The sequence below is a fragment of the Ischnura elegans genome, chromosome 10, assembly GCF_921293095.1.
Source record: "Ischnura elegans chromosome 10, ioIscEleg1.1, whole genome shotgun sequence".
Classification (NCBI taxonomy): Eukaryota; Metazoa; Arthropoda; class Insecta; order Odonata; family Coenagrionidae; genus Ischnura; species Ischnura elegans.
The window spans coordinates 24965303-24985399 of NC_060255.1; the positions used below are offsets into that span (position 1 = coordinate 24965303).

The following is a 20097-nucleotide window of genomic DNA, read 5'->3' on the forward strand; positions in this document are numbered from 1 at the left end:
AACTTCATTCTCCTTAAAGTACTGGACTACCTCCTCGTTATATATCACTCTTAGTCTTAAATTTCATTCAAATTATGGCGCGAGGTAATTCAACCCCATTTTTTAATATAAATTAGGATATTTTTGAATCCTTCAAACTGCCCAACATGCGTATAATGCTAAGTATTTCATAGCTTCAATCCTACGCTTATTTTTCACTCCTTTAATTAAGTATTTTACTTTCACTCAGGCTATCTCTATTTGTCTTTTTCTCATTTTGTTTCTCATTGGTTTCCTAAAAAGTTTCTTAAGGGTTCCATTCCCTTTTACTCTAGTTCAGTGAATCTCAGCGTCTCAAACGAGGTGCTTTTAGGTCTAAAGTCCTGCCAAACTATCCTGGAATTCTTTTCAGCTCCTTTGTTGAGGGCACAAAAGACAGCATAAAACTCCTACTGCTCCTTTTTCGAAGTGTTAAGAACCCTGAAACCACAGATAAAATAATCCCGAAACAAAACAAAAACTAAAAAGTTGTAAATCCTTCCCAACTACGAGCTTTAAATCTCTCTCAATGTCGTCGTCGTGCTGCAGTCTGAAAATTACGACGTCTGCTCTCCACGAGGTCTTGTTTGACGTCCTTCCCGATACCGTGTTTACACAGAGATTAACGGAGCCAATGCTGCAGAGCACACACAATGCTGAGAAAAACAGAGCTGTTACCCTAGCAACGTATCTACCTGTGCGGAGTTCCTCCTTCCATTGCTTTTAACCCATTCTCACCCCCATCGCAGAGGTCCCAAAAACAGGCCTCTTTAGATGGCGAACAAAAAACGACGCACGGGAATGAGGGAACAAAAGGCGCTCGGTGGTGGTGAATGTGAAAAAGTCATTGTCTAGGATAGTCGTTTGAAGCCGAAGGATCACGGTTGCAAAGAAAAAAGAGATTAAACGAAGGACCTGGAAACTGTGTTTCTTTAAATACGCTGTGGCTGAGAGCAATTAAGGCTTTTACTTCCCAAATCGATGGAGCCCAATGACAGCTGTTTGCAGGGATGCAATGAAGTTCACCCCTGAACGGGTCAGAGGTCACTCTAAAGGATACTTGTGGTTTTGTAGTGAGTTTGGAACTGAAGCTTTTGAAGGAGGCTATAAATAAGTTTCTGCAATTCATTTACTTTCCTGTTCCTATTCTCATTCTTTATTCTCATATTGACTATTCATCGAAATAATGCTAGTATATTTGATAGTTATTCTGTGTGCCTAATATTGGATTGGGTAACGATTTATGAATCCATGTCTGAATTTGAATCCGCCTCGTCAAAGAAAAGAAATTCTTTGATAAACATAATACCCTATCGTATTTCTTTACTCTCCTTGTCTTACATATACAAATGGACAATATTTTGTACTTCTTTTGCACCTCTGACATATAAATATCTCGATTAACATTAATAGTTGGTATGTCTTACCATTGAAATCGAGTATTTTTGAAGGAGTTTTTAATTTAAAATATATTGTTCTGTTATTTTCAAAGCATTGAAAATTTTCCCAGTAATTTATATTTATGTTTTTTATACATTTTAACACAATAAGGGAATATATATTATTTCCTTGGCCCACCTTGCTCTTTGAAAATTACTTGTAATGAAGTGAACTTTTCGGGAGAAATGTCGTAGAGAAGCATTGTGAAAACATACTCAAAGATGTCATCATCAACGGGTATGATGATGAGTGCGAGATATACGATCAGAAATGGTGATGGTGCCTGATGATGACTGCAAGTCGGTTGAAAAAAGAGTTGTAGAGTTTTTAAATTAAAATGAGTAGATAGTAAGATATCTTTGGGTATACTTACATTAAGTGGTAATTTTTTTCTTGAGGTTATTTGAAGTATTCAATCGGAATTCGAACCTGGGACCCTACTCCTACTACCTACTACTCAGAGAATATCCTTATTTTTTTGTATTTTGTATTTTTTTAACTGATAACTTCAGGCTTTACTTTGTGAAACCTCTCCATATCAGAAATAAAGAAATAAAACTTTGTAAGGTTTGTCCTTCGGAGGAATCATTAACCCATTCCCGCACCATCCACAGCCGGATTCAATGACCTACCATAGACTATTGTAATTTGGATAACTCAATGTACCCCGCTAATCCTCTCTTTCTTCCGCAACACCGCTACCTTCCTTAGCTCTCGTCTCCTCACCCACTTTAACCCCACCCTCCCCTCGCTGGTCAGATACCTATCCTCACAGGAAAATCCCTCGTCCCAAATCAAGGCTGCCCCTTCCCCCCCCCCTATTCCATTCCGTGCTTACCTCCACCCCCACCTCTCAACCAGTCCTTTCCTTTTCCGATAGATGTCCTCGCTGTCATGTGTGTATAAATATAAGATGCATGTAAGTTCAGTCTCCTGACGATGTAACCAAGTTACGAAACCCGGGTCGTGCCCATAATTAAATAATAGTGAACCTTACAAAGTTTTATTTCTTTATTTTTGTATTTAGTTTTTGGAAGTTATCCTTCGGTTCAAGGTGATACTGATTACCTAACTTGGCCGGAGAAGGGCCCCACGAAAATTGGCATGGCGGATACACGAAATATTGCGTCGTCCTGGCGGCTCTGACTTAAAGCCATAGCGGCGGTGAATGAAACGATACTTCTAGCAAAAGGGGATGTTTTACGTCGGCTGAATCTTAGCAAGTTCTTCTTTAAAGCCCATATACACTTTACTGTAACTAATTCCATTTTATTGATTTACCTTGGCTTTAAACCTTCTATTTTGGGTCTATTTTCATTATCTATGAGGTATTAAGTTAGCTAATTGTATTTAGGCTTCGTCGTCAAACTCATTTAATAGCTTAAGATGACGTATTTTCTGTTCGATTTGCTACCGTACTCTGCCTTTACTTACCAACACATTTCTTGTTTGAAATGCACGTTATCTTGTTTGAATTTCTGGGATGTTTATACAATATCCCATAGGCTCATATCCCGCTTAACAGGACCATAATGTAAAATTAAATAGTGCACATTTAATGTTGAACTTTCGCAATGAAAACTTTTAGACTCTATAATTTATTTCAATGTTACATACTACTACTCCAAAAAGGAAATTGCTTGCAAGTGTGAATATTTCATTATTGGCTCAGCTTGTATGCGATGCTCATTTCTTTTTATTTTTTTCCGTTTGCAGTTCCGCCTCGCAGGCCCCGTCTGGAGTACAACGGGTCGACAGTGGGGGGCAGCGAGGTGCCCAGCCCCCTGGACCCCAGCCCAGGCACTCCGCCGGCCAACGTGACCGCCTCCTTCGGCGAGAAGGGCAGCCTCACCTGCGTCTCACGATTCGGCAATCCACCGCCCCTGCTCAAGTGGTTCATCGGTGAGTGAGCACCACTATTCATCCATGTGCATACTTTTAAAATTTTAATCAGGAGGCAAAGTTGTATTATAATTTATAATTATTATAATAATCTCCAAAAGAATATAAGACAGAAGCTCCAAGGCCCCAAGAGGGCCACTGCATGACGTCCCATCCGACGGACGGACTATTGTACTTGAAATTTCCTCCACACATGTTCTCTGAAAATTCTCTACCACCACCGGGATTAAAACCCGAGCCCACGGGGTGGGAAGCCAACACTCTAGCCACCACACCAACTCGATGGCCGGTAACATATTGATGATAGTTCACAGGTTTTAGGATACTAATTATCATCAGAAGTCTAGTCAAATTGATATTTACAGCAGTGGAGTAAATGTACAATTTAATCGAAGAGTAATTTCAGTAATTAAACGTAGATGAGTTCCACCTTTGCGTTATGTTATCTCATAATCTGGCGAAGTTGTACGTTCAGATGAGTACGGAGGTAAGGTAGACAAATTTGTTAATGTTTTCTTCTCGGCATGGTACGGTTGGTATTTTTTGGAGGAGGCGGTCGATAGCTTAGATCATTTGCGCCATGAGGGAATGGTAGGTCAGGAGGGGTGGAGAAAAACCCGGCGTCATCATCAGTATGCTCTTAGCAAAAGGCGCCCAGGGGTTCACGACTTAACTTCCTATCCGACGGACGGAGTGTTGCGCTTGGAATGTCCTCCACATAGCATTCAAGCAGAGATGGGGCAGTCTCTGATATTACTCTGCCAACGCTGGGATTTGAACTCAATCCCACGTGGTGGGAAGCCTACACTCTAGCCACCACACCAACCCGATCCCCGCTTTCTTCTCTCTCAATTCAAAAGAGAGATAGCATAAAATACTTTTTGCAAAAAGGAATAAGTAGATATTGTTATCCTGTGTGATATTTGAAGAGATACGTGATATTGAAAAGTATATAAATATGAAATTACTAAAGGTTTCGCGGTCCATGTTTGTAGATTTATGGTTTTTTGGGAATATCCCGCGTCAGGTTATTAAAATGGCCGACGTTTCTTCTCCTAGCATAGGAGAAGAAACGTCGGCCATTTTAATAACCTGACGCGGGATATTCCCAAAAAACCATAAATCTACATATAAATATGAAGTTCAAAGATATTACGCTCACAAAGGCTGTAGGAAATTAAGTCTTTACGTTACCAAACCATTCAATAAGATGTGTGATGATTTTAAAAATATGGAATCCGTAAGGGAAGTTAAGAGAAGGACAGAGGAGTGGTTGCTGTGCAATTAAAAAATGTTGCTAATGATGATATTCACGCATAATATACATGCATGCATATTTAGTTTTAAATTAGCTATGGGATGCAGATACTTCACCTTCATATGATTCTTTCTGAACAGAAAAAAAGAGTTTCATTTCAAACATTACAGAGGTCATCATTCAAATAATTGTGGACTCCACTTGATTTATCGTACTTTAATCCATTGGAATGATTTTATATTGAGGAGGTGCTCGAAAAATAACTGTTATATATATTTCTGAATGGAAAATATAAATGCAATTCAAAAAATCTAATTCCTTAGCGTATTTTCAATTTGTTTTTTGAATTGAGAGAGAAAATAGCATTAACAACAGTTTTATGTAACATCCATAATTCTTTCTCATATTCTTTCGGAGAATAAAGCGATTTCATCTTACGTGTAGCCATCATAACTTAACAAAACAAAACAGAACCTAACATAACATAACAATAGAATGTGCTGATGCAAACCTTTTGAATGGGATTTGCTTCTCTTTTATTTCGGCGAGACAAAAACAAGGAAAAGGAATTCTCCGTGTATCTACTCTTCTCACCAACAGAATCAAAACGAAAATCTGGATGAGTAGTCGTTGCGTTAGATGGCTAGTGGAAGGAGGGGAACAGCGATGCGTTTTTGTTTCTTCGCTTCCACGCGGACTCTTTACATCGCTCTTGCGCACCGCCTACCTTCAGCTCTCCTGAGGGTATTAAGGCAGTCTCAACACGGCCTGGTGGTCTCCTGCGAGCCCTGACACGCCTCGCTCCCGTAACATGCCCTCTTAGTATCTCTTGCCAACCCATTTCTCTCCCTCACGCTGTCTTGCTCGCAATGCATAACGAGATAATATTAATAACGAACCCTCGACAGAGAGATAGGGAGATTGAACCTTTCTCTGTGAAACTTCTAACATTTAATCTTCACTTCAGCCGGGAATGACATGAGATATGAAATTTTGAAATTCACTGGGAGAAAATTTAAGTCTATATTCAGGCGGGTACTGATAGTTTGACTGTGCCTCCTCTAATATTTTCATTGTAAAAAATGCCATAAAACGTCAGGCTGAAATTCACAAATGTGTTATTATAAATGACGATACGTGAATTCTATGACTCCTTTTTTTAAGATTTACTTCCCGTTAGAATTATAAGCAGTGACGTAACTACGGAGACGTCTTTATCCTAGCAGTGAAAATGATGAGTTTATTAGCGTCAATCAGTTGCTGGGATCATATTAACTGCAGTGGTCTTCTAACTTCAAAAATGATGTCAATTATCGTTTATTCTTCGGGAAAGTGATACATATGTATCAGCACATAACAGTAAAAACAGCAACTCAGAGCCTTTATTTTAAACATCTGCTGCCAGCGAAGCTCTCGTTTTACGATTAATTTTATTATACGTACTGTCAGTGTCGTTAAAAGGTCATAGAAAGCTGGATATAAAAAAATTATAGTGTTTTATTTAGGAAAATGTGTGCTGATGCAATGCGTATGGTTAAATATTGACTTTATGCGGTAAGAAAGTAAATAAATCTGTATAATGTTAAATATACTTATAAAAAACAATTCCTGTATTTAAATTGAGTTAATAACAATTCTTCAAACCCTAACTTAACACTTAAATGAGGAATGTTGAAATCCAAGCGTAATTAATGGATGGTAATGTGGATAACAGAAAATGCCGTCGAAAAAAATTAAACAAATGGCTGGAAGATGAAGTAAATTCAATTTGTGTAGATAAATCTCTGGCTGAGAAGTGATGGAAAATAGACTTGATTAAGGTGGACATACATAGTGTACTAATAATAATAACGAGGGTGAAGAAACATCATATACCTTTGAGTCATGCGGTTAAAAACACATTATCGATACTTTCATTGAAATCCTCCTTAATAAGTAGAACATACCTAACGATAATAATATTTCCCGGCGATAGGAGGACTATTACACATATGATCAATGAAATAATAAAATAAAATATATGGAATAAATTTAAATTATACTTGGCAAAAAAAGCTGAATAATTTATTTATCCGTTATTCTGAATAGCAATCTTTTTTCAAATATAAACTAAATAGAAACCGAAATTATTCGTCGTTATGTCCATAGGTCCAAATGCTAAACATTTATGTAACATATTATTATTTTAATTATAAGAACATCAGGAAGAGAATCAGGAAGAGAATTGCATTAGTGAAGGAGGCGTTCATGAACAGGAAGGAGCTTCTGAGAGGATCGTTGTGTAAGAGTGTGAAGAAAAGGTTGGTGAAGAGTTTGATCTGGAGTGTAGCTCCATACGGCGCGGAAACGTGGACACTGAGGAAGGAAGACGAGAGAAGATTGGAGGCATTCGAGATGTGGGTATGGAGAAGAATGGAGAGGGTGAAATGGACGGAGAGGAAAAGGAACGACGAAGTGCTGGATATGGTTGGCGAGGAGAGGCAGCTTTTAGATGAGATACGCAGGAGACAGAAGGTATGGATGGAGTTAGTGCTTAGTGGTGAGGGGATGCTGAAAATGGTGTTGGAGGGTAGAATGTTAGGTAAACGAGGGAGGGGAAGGAAAAGAATAGGATTTTTAGATAGATTGAAAGAGAGTAGGCCTTACAGTGAATTAAATAAGGCAGTGCTGGAAGGAAAAGGAGGCTCCCATATCACCTCTTTAGTACTCCATGGAAACCTACCTTAATCGGTAGTACACTATAATAATAATAATAATAATAACCATGAATTAGGTACTTAAAATTTACGATCGTAAACATCCAAATCGAAATTCTAGATGAAATAACTATAATTCTGGATCCAGTTAAGCCAATAATTAAAGTTCTATTGCCAATCATTACACCATATGATTCATAGCTAACATTTTTCTGTCAAGAATTTATCGTCAAATAATTTGTGTGCTGAGCGTTGGAAAATGTTAAACACACTGTCCTTGGGTCTTTTTCCTTATTGCCCACGTCCCAAGTCCCTTATTTCCCACGACCACGCATTTCTCAACTGTCATGGAAGAAGTGTATCACCAAGGATGATAACCGAGGTAGGAGAAAATAGTTACAGAATTACATTTTGATTCATTTGTTCCGATTTACGACTGGTTATCAAACTCTGTGGTAAAAAGTAAAACATTAATTCTTATAGCGTTATTTGAAAGATTTGATGAGAACAAGAACGTTTGCGCAGTAAGCTCTTACTTTTATCCTTTATTTAAACATATGAAAGCTTGAGGTGTTTGTGCTTTTATATAAAAAATATGCGCCGACGTTAATATTAAAATAAAAATTAAATTATTCTAAGCATGGAGTGGAAAAGTGTAAAAACTTTCTAGCAAGGAAAAAGGTTGGAAATTTTTAGATTGATTTTTGAATGCCATCCTCATGTGTGGAAATCAAAATTCACGGTTTCGTCAATTGATTTAATCTTTCGCGGCCTACGACCTCCAGTCTTTTCCTGAGAACTCCCGCGTCACAGTTTAAAATTTCTGCTAACAGTCTTACCAATAGAAGCGTTAAGAAGACCGCCTTCCTGACAAAGGCCACTGATATGCAAACAATCAATTCTGGTTTCAAGTCATTTCCGGTAGGAAAATAAACTTCTCCCCTTTCTCAGCTCCATTCCATAAGCTCCCAGATCCAAGTATTGTATTGTGTAAAAATGGAATTTGAGGGCTTTTTCAAATTTTGTTTCTACTTAGTAATGTATGTTTTGTATTTTTGTTTTTGGATATTTTTGTGTGTGATGAAACCTATCGATCAAGCTAGTACTTCGTATCTTGTATTTTTGTCTTTATATATTTTCTGATTTTATGTAACCACCCGACTTGTAAAAAAATTTTCTATAATAATAATATCCTGGTGGTATAAAGCACTGACGTTCATTAAAAATCATGATTGCCTTTAGGAAGTCTTCAGCAGCCCAGTAAAAACTATTGGTAGATATTTTAAACTCAGAAGCAAATGTACCCAGAAATATTAAAAATTAACAATCCAATACGCAGCGGTATGTTTGATTATAGTTATTTGTAATGCAAATAAGATGAAAACATTAGCCTCTATTTTTACCTATGAGTTTCCAAACATCTCTACACTATTTGAGAATGTGTAAACGGTTTAAGTACGACATCTGCCTTGAGAAATGCTCGTTTCTTGGGTGACTCTAACCTTGAGTAAAAAACTGTAACCAATAGGTGACCAAACAACGCAGGAGAGCTCTCAAAATATCAGCCTTCCTATCAAGAAATGTACGAAATATTTATTTCCGCAGAAGGTTGTGATAAATGTTCACCGTCAGGGTAATTTATCCATGATAAAATCTACAAATGGAAACTTCCATACTTCAACATAAAACTCTACTTCCGACCTTGGTTTCGACATTCTATGTAATTTTCACGGTCTTAAAATTTGAGGGCTCGTGGAAATGACCATTTTCAGTTTATATCACGGATTTATCGCATTTCCCCCAAATGAAGGCTGAAAAGATTTTATACGTCAGGGTAAAAAAACAGACTAAGCCGTTGATGAATACTTTGTTTTTTTTTCAAATAACAGATGAAGAAGAGATCCCGTCCAAGACAAACCAGACAAACGCGAGGGAAGCCGAGAACCCGAGGACATGGTCGGCCACCTCTCGGCTAACACTCCGTTTCGACCGCACGCACCACGGCAAGAGGATCCGCTGCGTGGCGCTACACGCGTCTTATCCGGCCGGATCAACATCCTCCGCGGCCACCCTCGACATAAGATGTGAGTACCGCACCTCCTTACTCCCCTCTCAAACAGGTTGAGCTCCTTGGCCTACAACAAGCCCTGGGCATGTCTTCCTCTCCTCAAAGGAAGCGGTCCTCATGTTTGCCAAGCACATGGGCCTCGAGTAAATATCATGGGTCCAAAATCCACGGTATCCATGATCTTCCAAGGAATTTTCAGTCCTTGGATCATTCGTGCAAAGTCTGGTGCTCGATTGACAGTCGTCAGTAGATCATATTTTGGGTTTCCTTTTTTCGAAAAAAATTATCGATATTTCTAATTTATTTTTTTAATAAAATAAGCAAGTATATCATGTAGAAAACATCTAGTAAGCCAAAGTGCACGAATGCTGCATTTTTTGTTGTTGTTCGAGGTTGTCAAATAAAATTCTCTTCTTCTAGGCAGTAAATGCGGATTTGATCATTAAGAATATTTATTAAGAAAACAGTATCCCATGAAACGGTATTTTTTATTACAAAATATGCGAATTAGTGCGTGATACCTATTATCAACGATGCCTCGTTGTTTCCACGAGCATATTTTCCCCATTTATCTGAGGAAATTGCTTAAATTTATTAATATATACATCCACATCAAGTGGCTTCACTAATAAGTATTGCGTGTGATACCATATTTCGGTGAACTTATTGTTAAGTAGAGAGCGCAGGAGCTTCTGATTACGTATGCTTAAACATTCTTCTTCATATATCTTAGTTTTTAATTTTAATCTACTTTTTTCGTAAACAACTTTCTTTGGCACGAAATTAAGATTATGGCTACTTCTTCAATGATCATATTTACTTAAGTTTTCTTAAAAAATCTTTTGAAAATTTCAGTCTTAACGACAGAAATTCAATATATTTTTGGATGTAATAAGACCATATAAAACAATGAAAATCCAGTTACCTCAATTTTTGATAGCTTTAAATTTTGTCCTGGCATTGTTTTTCCGTGGAATTCCATATACCATCTATTTCAAGTATTTAATTTTGTAATAAATAGGCGATAAATACTTCTGTGATTTGATATTTGTCTGATTTTTAATTCAAGAAAAACTGGAATTGGTTGTAACAATATTGGCTTTGTGATATTATTTTAAATTTATTTCTTAAAATTGATATTAACGAAAATGTTATTTTGTACCAAATCACTTTATATTTACGATTACACAGCGAAACAATTCGTTTTCTCCAAGTTATTTGAACCGCTTTGTTAAAACTCCGATATGTTTTTAACTAGTTCCATAATAGGGCAGCCTCGCCACGTCTTGGCTCGTGTTCAGTATCTATTTCGACGCGAATATACGAACAACTAAGTGAGTCGAGTGAAATTGGTCAAGGTACCAGTGGTTAATTTCCACTCCATACCGAGGAAGATATTTCAGTTTTTGCTCAGTTTTTTAAAAGGAACTTGATTTGAGGTCCGCCCACGCTTCCAGTGAAAAAAAAAATATTGGATATTCATGGAGTGTGTGAAATATGTGTAGGTAGGTGTTTAACACGGCAGGAAAGGTAAAAAAATTATCAATAATACCACTCCATGGTAAACTTGAGTATATATTTCATTTATGCAGTCAGGCTCTTGCAATAGTAATTGATGTACGAATAGAAAGAATTTTTTTAAGAAAATTGCTACGAGTTTATTAATACGTGTTACGTTAATCAACGGGTGGAATTATCAATTAGTGAGAGATACCCATTCCTCGCTCACTCAACTAATGCTGCAGAGTATGTTGTGATTCCCTCTTTCTCTATGGTTAAAAATCCTGCTCCTTCACTATGTATATATTTTCTATTTTATCCATGGCAAGAAACAACAAGTTACCATCATTTCCAAGCAATCCAAAGTTGAGATCTAATATCCAATAACTTTCAGTGACATCCAAATCGTTTCCAACATAGCCATCTCCTGCTATGGGCCAAAACGAATTTGACGTAATTATGTTATTATAGATGCATTAAAATTTTCGATCGTAATTTTATTGATGGAGATCTGGTTTTGCAACACTTGTATCCATTAATTGATATTATTCCTGAATATTATTAGTAAATCTTATCATTTGATCCAATTGTATGTAATTGGAGTGACTGACGAACAGTGAATATATCTCCCACCATTAAGACTAGGGATTTCTCCATTTTTATCATTCAAAACTTGCAAATGTCTTCTTAAACACCTACTACCATGTGATTTGTTGCATTTACATAATTTCAGTAAGGTTTGTCATAAGGTAATTCCTTGGTTTTTGTACAGTTTTCCCATATTTTGGGAATTTTACATTCTTACGCGACATTCCTTTTATTTATCATCCCTACTGGTTAAAAAAATAGCATTATAAGCTTCAAAACATTTCTTTTGTTCCTTTAATCTTATCTATCTTCATGATCCTAATCCTACTGTTTCCACTTACCATGAAATTGCTAAATACTTCATCATATAACGGAAGGTGTTATCCTGGATAACAGACTAAGAGTCGCTACAAACGTTTAAATAAGTCATTACTTTTATTATATCTTGTTCGTTTATCGTTCGTTATCTTATTTTTATAATTTATTTTCATTGATATTTTACCCTTATATGAATCCAAGACATCTTCGTAATTTTAATCGATAAATTACCTCAGGGGAAATTTTATCGTCATTTTCTCATTCCCTTTATCAGGATGACGTAACGATGTTTACGTAGCTAATTAAGGTATTTACGGCACCGTGGCTTCTGAAATCGTGGATCACAGATCTTTAAATATTCATGACCTCAATGAAAGTAATGACTCCGTGACACGATAGCCCTATAGAGAGAAAGAGCGATGGAGGAGAAATTATCGATCCAGCCTCTCGTGTGATCCTTTTTCGGTCAATTAAAGCATTTGATGTGATTTATGACGAATTGTCCTGGCTACTGTATCAGAGGATGAATTATTTCGGTGTCACAGGGTTCATTGGGCGACAAGTTGTGGTGAAAGGAACGTGTAATGATGGATGACTCCCCCATTATTAACAATGCACGTGGCATTATGGCAGCGGTGCAGAAACCAATCTTTGTGGGATGCATTTCAGCCGTTTCTAGGTTACGTATGTTGATACACAACTAATATTCGGAAACTTAATTTTTCACATTCTTCTTTTGAAATATATGTCATCGCAATTCATCATTAATTACGATATTCTTTCCTAATGGAACATCTGAGTGCATTTTTTAAATAATTCTTTTCATATGTTTAAACATCGTTTTTTCAACATTTGTTATAGTATTTCTAAACTTCAATTATTATAATTGCAAGCTCATTTAATGATATTTTGGGGTGTCAGAATAAGCAACCTCTAATATTTTCCAGCGTCACAAAAATTCCATTATATTCCAGATTTTTCTTAAATCTGTTTTTCACGGATTCTGGTGATATCACCTTATTCCTAGTCTTAAATTCTTTTGTCATAAATTGTAATATGAATTCTGTTCATTCCTGATTTTTTTTCGTTTGTTTCCTTATATCTGCTCCGGCATAACACGCCTTGATGTTGCTTTTTTATAATATGTACCGGTTCCAATTGCATACTAGCGACCGTACAAAATCATACAGCAATAATACTCGTGAACCGTTGCCTGGCAAGAGTTCTCTTTTGTTTTGTTATTCCTACGCACATACCCTTGATATCGGCCAGCTCTAGATGGGCCTGTATCAAGTGTTTTTCATTGATCAAAATTTACTTTCTCAACTACTCAACTACGCTCAATGCATTTTGGGTTAATTATAATGCGGAGGAATTGTTTTTACTCTAATGCATATCTAATAAACTGCAAGAGTGTGACTGAGTGACTGCAAAACTGAAAACAAAAAGCAGTGGCATAACTAGGAATATACTTTAAGGAGATGATCAGGGTAGGATGGCGACCATCCTACCACCCTCCACCTGTTTGGGAAAGGTTTTTAAAAATGACGCCTGGAAATAAATTTTACATATTTTGGCGCTTAAAATAAGGGTTTCATTAAAAGGTTACCTTAAAATTTACTATAAATCAAAACTAGACAATAGTTTGAAATATTTTTTTTTAATTTCTCTGAGGATTTGGGGGGGATATATCTCCCTCATCCCCCCATGCAGTTACGCCGCTGCTGCAAAGCTGTTATAGCAAAGCAAGCTGTAGACTTCTTATTTCCACAAGATACCATATTTCAGCGACAAATTTGAGAGAAATCGAAAAACATTGATTTAAATGAGTGGTTATGATGTATCTAGTATTCTTCTCTCAAATTTATCACGGTTTGATCGTTGCACTAGGTGTGGAATGGAATTCTTTTGTAGGTAAATGATCACCACATTCTGGAGGAATATCAACATCATCCAAATATCGATTAGAGATCTGCAAACTTTGTGGCAATAATTACGATGGTGTGCATATCCGGAAGTGGAATGAAATTTCAAGCGACGCATCGTCGCCCAGCAACGATGCTTCGTAAACAAGAGAACGGCTCTTCATTCACAAAGCCTCCCATTAAGCTAATGGCCTTCGGTGATTTAACCGCCGCCGATATCCCTCATAAATGAGGGATGTGAATATCATATTCTGAAACAGCCAGCAGAAATCTAAACTTCGGGCAGATAGCCGCGAGAAAACGCCGCGTTACCGGGTACTGCACGAGTACAGCAATCAGCACTATGAAAATTACCATCCTTAGTACTGAAACCGTGAAACGGTTGCTTAATCATGATAATTTTTTTTTATTTCGGTGGGCATGAGATGATTGATCTCCCTCATTAATTTTTTCACGCAAAATTATATAATAAATCTTTTAAAATTCAATTAGCAACAAAATGTACATGATTTACTTAATAAAATAAGTTGATGATTGTTGAGAACCGTGGTGGAAACAAATTTTTGCATTGCCCAATCAAAAAAGGAAAATGTTTTGGAAAAGTCCATGTTTTTATGTTTGTTATCAGTTATTAGTTTATTTAGTCATGGTGTTTTTTCAAAGATTAAAACCATCCTTTAAAACTATCACGTTATGTATATAAGTCAGAGGACTGTGAATGTAAAGGCTTTGCTCAACGTTGTTGGAGCGGCATCGGCTGAAGTCATGTGCTGTACTCGGGCTATCTACTTTTTACCCAAATGATTCGCAAAAATTTAAACAAAAGAAAACATAATTAGGAATGAAATGTGAGTGCAATTTTGCACCTCTTAGCACAATTTAAACGTCAAAAATGATTTTTTTAAAGGAATTACAGTAGTCAACTTGACTATTTTTTACACTACTTCCAACCTTTGCGCACTAAATGCTCCAACGGATGAAGTTCGCCATGAAAAAATACTTGACTTAGCCGGGATTCGAACGCGGATCTCCCGATTACCGGTCAGGAATTAACTGGAACCGTGGAATTAGTTAGCACGCCTGACCGGCAATCGGGAGATCCGGGTTCGAATCCCGGCTAAGTCAAATATTTTTTCATGGCGAACTTCATCCGTTGGTGCATTTAACTTTGCACCCGCGCGCGTGGTTGCGTAAAAAGTCACTTGTTTCTGCAGTGCTTTGCGCACTAAACTGTTGAGACAATTTCGAACAAATATGAGCACAACCTGAGTGCTAAATCCTAATTAAATATATGTGTTTTTAAACAAAAGATATGTAAGGCTTATGCAGAATGCGGTAAAACTAAATATATTTGCGTAATTTAGGCGAAGTCGGTGTAGTGGTTTTCGTTGTGCGATGTTGGTAGAGATTCCCAGCCGCCCTGCCAGTTTCAGGCAGTTTTTCGCAAATATGTCCTATTTTATCATGGACACATAATTTTCCGTTCATATTAGATTTGTCACAAATTTTGCTTCTAATGAGTGCCACAACAACTTCTTGTCACCAAAAGCATTGCTAGCTCGTAAAATATCTATTTCTCCACAGTTACTAAGTTAAATTATCCTAATTTCACCGTCAAATATCTCAAAGACGGCACATGGAAATACATTTTTTTATCATTTAAAGAGTGTCTTTCAAATAATATGTGACCAAAGTTACATAATTTTTGTTAATTTTACCGAGGCGCTCAAACTACCGCAATGAGCACCAATTAATCAATTATATAAATATGTGGAGATATTCTGATTTACACATCTCTACACTCATCTTTTCATTCGAAGGTATGGTATTCTTTGAAGCCAAAAGAGATTTTTTTAAAGAAACTATAATACATATCCCATTTCAAATCCTCATAGCATTAGGACGGAAAGTCTCAAGTTGTAGGGATGGGACAGAATCTGGATAAGGTATACCCTGAAGGTAAGAGAGTTGGAAGAGGGTTGGCCGTGGGATGGAGGTGGGTATGGGATGATATGGAGGAAAACAGAAGAGTTAAGAGAAAAGATTTTCAGGGGTCATAAATCTGAGTTTAAATGCCCCTCAGGAGCGTAGAAGGTGCTTAAGGACATGCATAATGCAAGAGGCGTGTGGCAGGGGGTAGGTAGGAGAGGCGATGGACCCACCCCCCAGCACTAACACGATATCCCCCACTCCCTTTCATCCCCTTTCCTCGGCCACTTACCCTAGAGGAATGCCCAACCCTCTTCCTATTCTGCATCCCTTTAGCCGTAATCTGTATACATTCGGCCCAATCTCGGGCAAACTATTAGGGAGTGCGACACATTCGGGCATATATTCGTGAACAGAGTAAGGCAGCCTCATGCGTGAATGCAAGTTATACTCTCTTACTCTGCACTAAATCTTCACCGGCCCATTACTGGCAACTAATTCCACTATTACACATTTCCCATTGCTTTCGGTCAAACTAGATTCTTTATTTATCTGTATTCAAAATAGAGTAAGTATACTGGTACATTGTCATTTTATTGAATTCTAATTGAGTTTCATTTGGGGGTGTAATAATATTTTTTGCTCGTAATAAGATAAAATATTTCATCAACTTACGTTGAAATATGTCTGATAGTATTCTAAAATCTGTCCTGCAGACAATTTATCATCTTCTATGTCCAGGTGTTTTCATTGTCCCAAAATTTACTTCAAAATGGTAACATAACAGTATTTTCAGGTATTATTTTACTACTTTTAACGAACCAGAATGGGCCTAAGTGAGACAAAGTTTCTTAATAAAATATAATTAACCATTATCTTTGATTTTTTGATACTGCTCCCACAGAATATAAATATTATTCATTATAATTATACAAATATCAATAATATAATTCATTGCAATTTCAATTTTGACATGATTCTAGACAGAAGCTCGTAACATTCTCCTCAAGTAAATTTGTTTAGAGTCATTTGGTCCATTATTGCTGCACCCCGTGTCTTTTCAATTTTCATTTGCGCATTTTTAGTGTTTTTCACTCCGTTTTCTTTGATAAACTGTTGCAACCCTTTATAAATTTCCTATCGAGATAGGTGTAATAAATGCCACAACTAAGGATTGATGGAACATGTACCACGATTTTCTCCTTTTAAAGAGTGGTTCTAATTTCAGGAGAGAGATGAGAGAGTAGGTCAAGCAGGAGATCTTCCAGTAGACATTTCAAATTGCTGGAAAAGTCTGAAAAAATTATTTTAATTCAGTCTTTTACTATAAAATAAATTTTTAACTAGGGTTTTTGTTATATAACTTAATCTTTTACATCTGAAGATCAATTTATATTTTTCCTTTTCGTACAGACAGTGAAAGTTTGAGGACAGATAGTCCCGTAGACACACAGAAAAATTAACTTTTTTAGAACTTATCACAAGATTTAGGTCACAACTATGGCTCCAAACTCGATACGGTGCCACGGGACTCGAGGACATTGCACATCGTAAGTACTCATCATCCCTTAGGTTGTTATGAAAGTTTGTCCGTGAATATCTCACATCTTGCGAAGCTTACTCCGCTTCTGCCTTATTAAACCGATGCCAGTGGTATATCGAAGTTTTGCGTCACGAAAGTTCGTATATAGTTCGTCCGTAGTGTCATTAAACATTGCCTCGCAGCGGCTCTACGAGAAAATACCTCTGTTATCGAAGGTTTTTGAAAATTATTTTGTTGAGCGTCTTCTTATCAGTGGATATTATTAGCTAATGCATATATGCTCATTTCCCTAATTTTTTGCACATGCTTTATGCCACTTACTTTCCAAAATTACGTTTCTTGGCCTAGGAATTTTTATATTGATTTTTTTATCATTTTCCCCGACACTGTCAAGCTTTCCCACAGATGCGACGTATTTTTTTTGCAATTTTTCTCGCAATAAATATTTCTATTTGTTTTCTCACTAAAAATTTTGTGCTCAATAAATTTTGGATTAATACTCAGTGTCACCTACTTATTTCCCAAGTAATATTTTATTCCTCTGAATTCTTTCCGAATTGTTGTGCTGCCTTAATTTTTTTAAACTGAAAGCCAAAAGTTTTAATTTATTCCTCTGCCACTTGGTTCGTTTTATTTGTCATTCATTCATGACACTTATTCACTTAAAATATGGGAAAAATAATAACTTTACTTTTTGTAACACTACTTTTAATCGTCGACTAGCTCCAGTGATACAGTGTCTCATTTTCAAGACGGGTGATAAAGTGAATCAAGAAAAAGGAATCTGACGAAAATTAATTCAAATTATCTTTACACCCCGTTTTTACACATTTCTTTTACGCATTACCCAATGCCTTGGACTTCCCATTGCACATTCTTAAAGCATGTACAAATAGCATCTTCAACTCTTCAAATCTCCAAATTTCTTTACAAGCAAATTTCTTGCTTTTCATACCCTTAAAGTTAGTCTCTTTTTTGCCGCTTTACGTGGAAAACAAGCTTTTCCTTTTCTCTAATCCTTACTTCTGATAAGGCTAACAGAATATTTTCTGCAGTTCCTCGTTTTACCAGTTATTTTATGCGTTACTAATCATTGAGGAGTGGGTTATTGACATTAATTTTTTTTTTTAATAACTTGCTTCATGTCTCGACTCGTTTGACTGCCTCAAGAATAGGCTAACATTTCTGTTTCATACTAAGAAATAATATGTAAAATCTTTTCATATGCAAGTCCCTTTTTCCCTCGCCTATTCTTAATTCACATCCGCTCATAATGGGCCCCACTTTTTCTCACTGTACCATCACCCTCACTAAAATAGTGTATTTGAGAGTTCTTATTTCCTATATATGCATCAGAAAATTTCGCAACGTGAAGAATCTGGTCTTGCTTAACTTAAATAGGTGACATTAACATAGTTATTTTATTTAAACTGAAGAAAATTAGTAGTTACATGCATCCAAAGTTTATTTATATAATTTTGATGCGTTCCATACCCCGACGCATGTTTCACGGTCCTCATTATTAATTATGCATATCAACTGGAGTAAAACTCTTCGTTACGTCGATCTGTGGAGTAAATATTTTAGAGCTATTTGTTCGAGTAGTATTTTGCAGTTCAGTTATTCACTATCGAGGTAATCATTTTTCAATCAGTTTCCACCTGTCTTTTAAAAATTTCAAATAGTGAATGCACTACAGAGTTTTAAGTATCCTCATATCCTTTTAGCTGAACAAAGAATTCTTTCAGCTGTTTTCCTATTAAAATGTGTCTGACAGCTTGGACAATATATCGTTTGCAATTTAATGCTATGGCTTGCTGATAGCCTGACTATCCATGGTCTCGTTCTCATGTATCAGAATGATTGCTTCAATTTTTATTCTCCCTAATGAACCCAGATTTCACTTCAGGAGTATCGGTTTCTCATTAGCAATCACGTGAATCAATCCTGACATTAAATGGTTGCATTTTAAAACGATCAGGAATGAGATACGAAGTCGGCCGATAAATTTCCCCTGAGCATTTTAAACCCGCTCGTTCGTCATTATTTATGAGGCTATTTGACCTCGTTCCAAGCACGCCGTGTGTGAATGAAAAGAGGGAGGTCCATATTTCACGTCTTTGGGCACAAAGATGCGCTTTCACCTTTATCCTGGCAAAACAGGGACTATCACTATAAATTATTCACGCCGAGAATGTCCCGCAGCTACAATTTAAGGGTACAGGCTATTTCAATAAATTGCTTCACGGGAATCATCCATTTCTTTCACTTGCTTTTTTATCTTAATTTTTCGCAGAAGATGCATGGCATGTAGATATTCCTATTAAGGAAAATCAACCATTAATTCCTCGCAAAGGCTTGCCGGGAGAGTTACATTTGCTGATGCTCTGAGTTCTTCTTTCGTGTCAGTTGTTTCTTTGGAGCCAAATGAATTGTGAAATAAACATATAGAGGCGCAAGTGTTGAACAAGACGTAAATAATTTTCCGTATAAATTTGTTTCCAAGTTATTCAAAATATTTTCAGTTAAAGCACGAACAAAGCTCAATTATGACAAAATAAATTCATATATTTTTTCACGAGGCAACCATTTTTGCGTTTATGATGTATGCGAATTTTTACTTTTTGCATTGCCATGAATTCTGAACGCCTAACTTTGTGCAAGTCATCAATCTGATAATCAGGTATAGTCAATACGGTTGCAGTTACATAAATAATTTACTTAGGATTTTACATAAGATTTAGTTTACCTCCTAATAAAAGCTGTTGTTATTTACAAATCACTCAACTTCTGTTCTCTTTATCCCCAGTAATACCAGGACGTATGTACCCAGGCTCCTTTGAGAATAATTTAAAATACACTATGTAACTCCATAAGCGTTGGAGCAAGTGGAATCTATTCTAAGTTTTTTC

At 36.6% G+C, this 20097-nt stretch overlaps 1 protein-coding gene across 1 annotated transcript in view; it reads left to right on the forward strand.

Moving 5' to 3' along the window:
- LOC124167136 (hemicentin-1) overlaps positions 1 to 20097 on the forward strand; it is a 693290-nt gene that overhangs the window by 313278 nt on the left and 359915 nt on the right. The window contains exons 4-5 of the mRNA XM_046544934.1: positions 3175 to 3360; positions 9204 to 9398. Coding sequence (XP_046400890.1) covers positions 3175 to 3360; positions 9204 to 9398 — 381 coding nt within the window. The remainder of the gene's footprint in view (positions 1 to 3174; positions 3361 to 9203; positions 9399 to 20097) is intronic.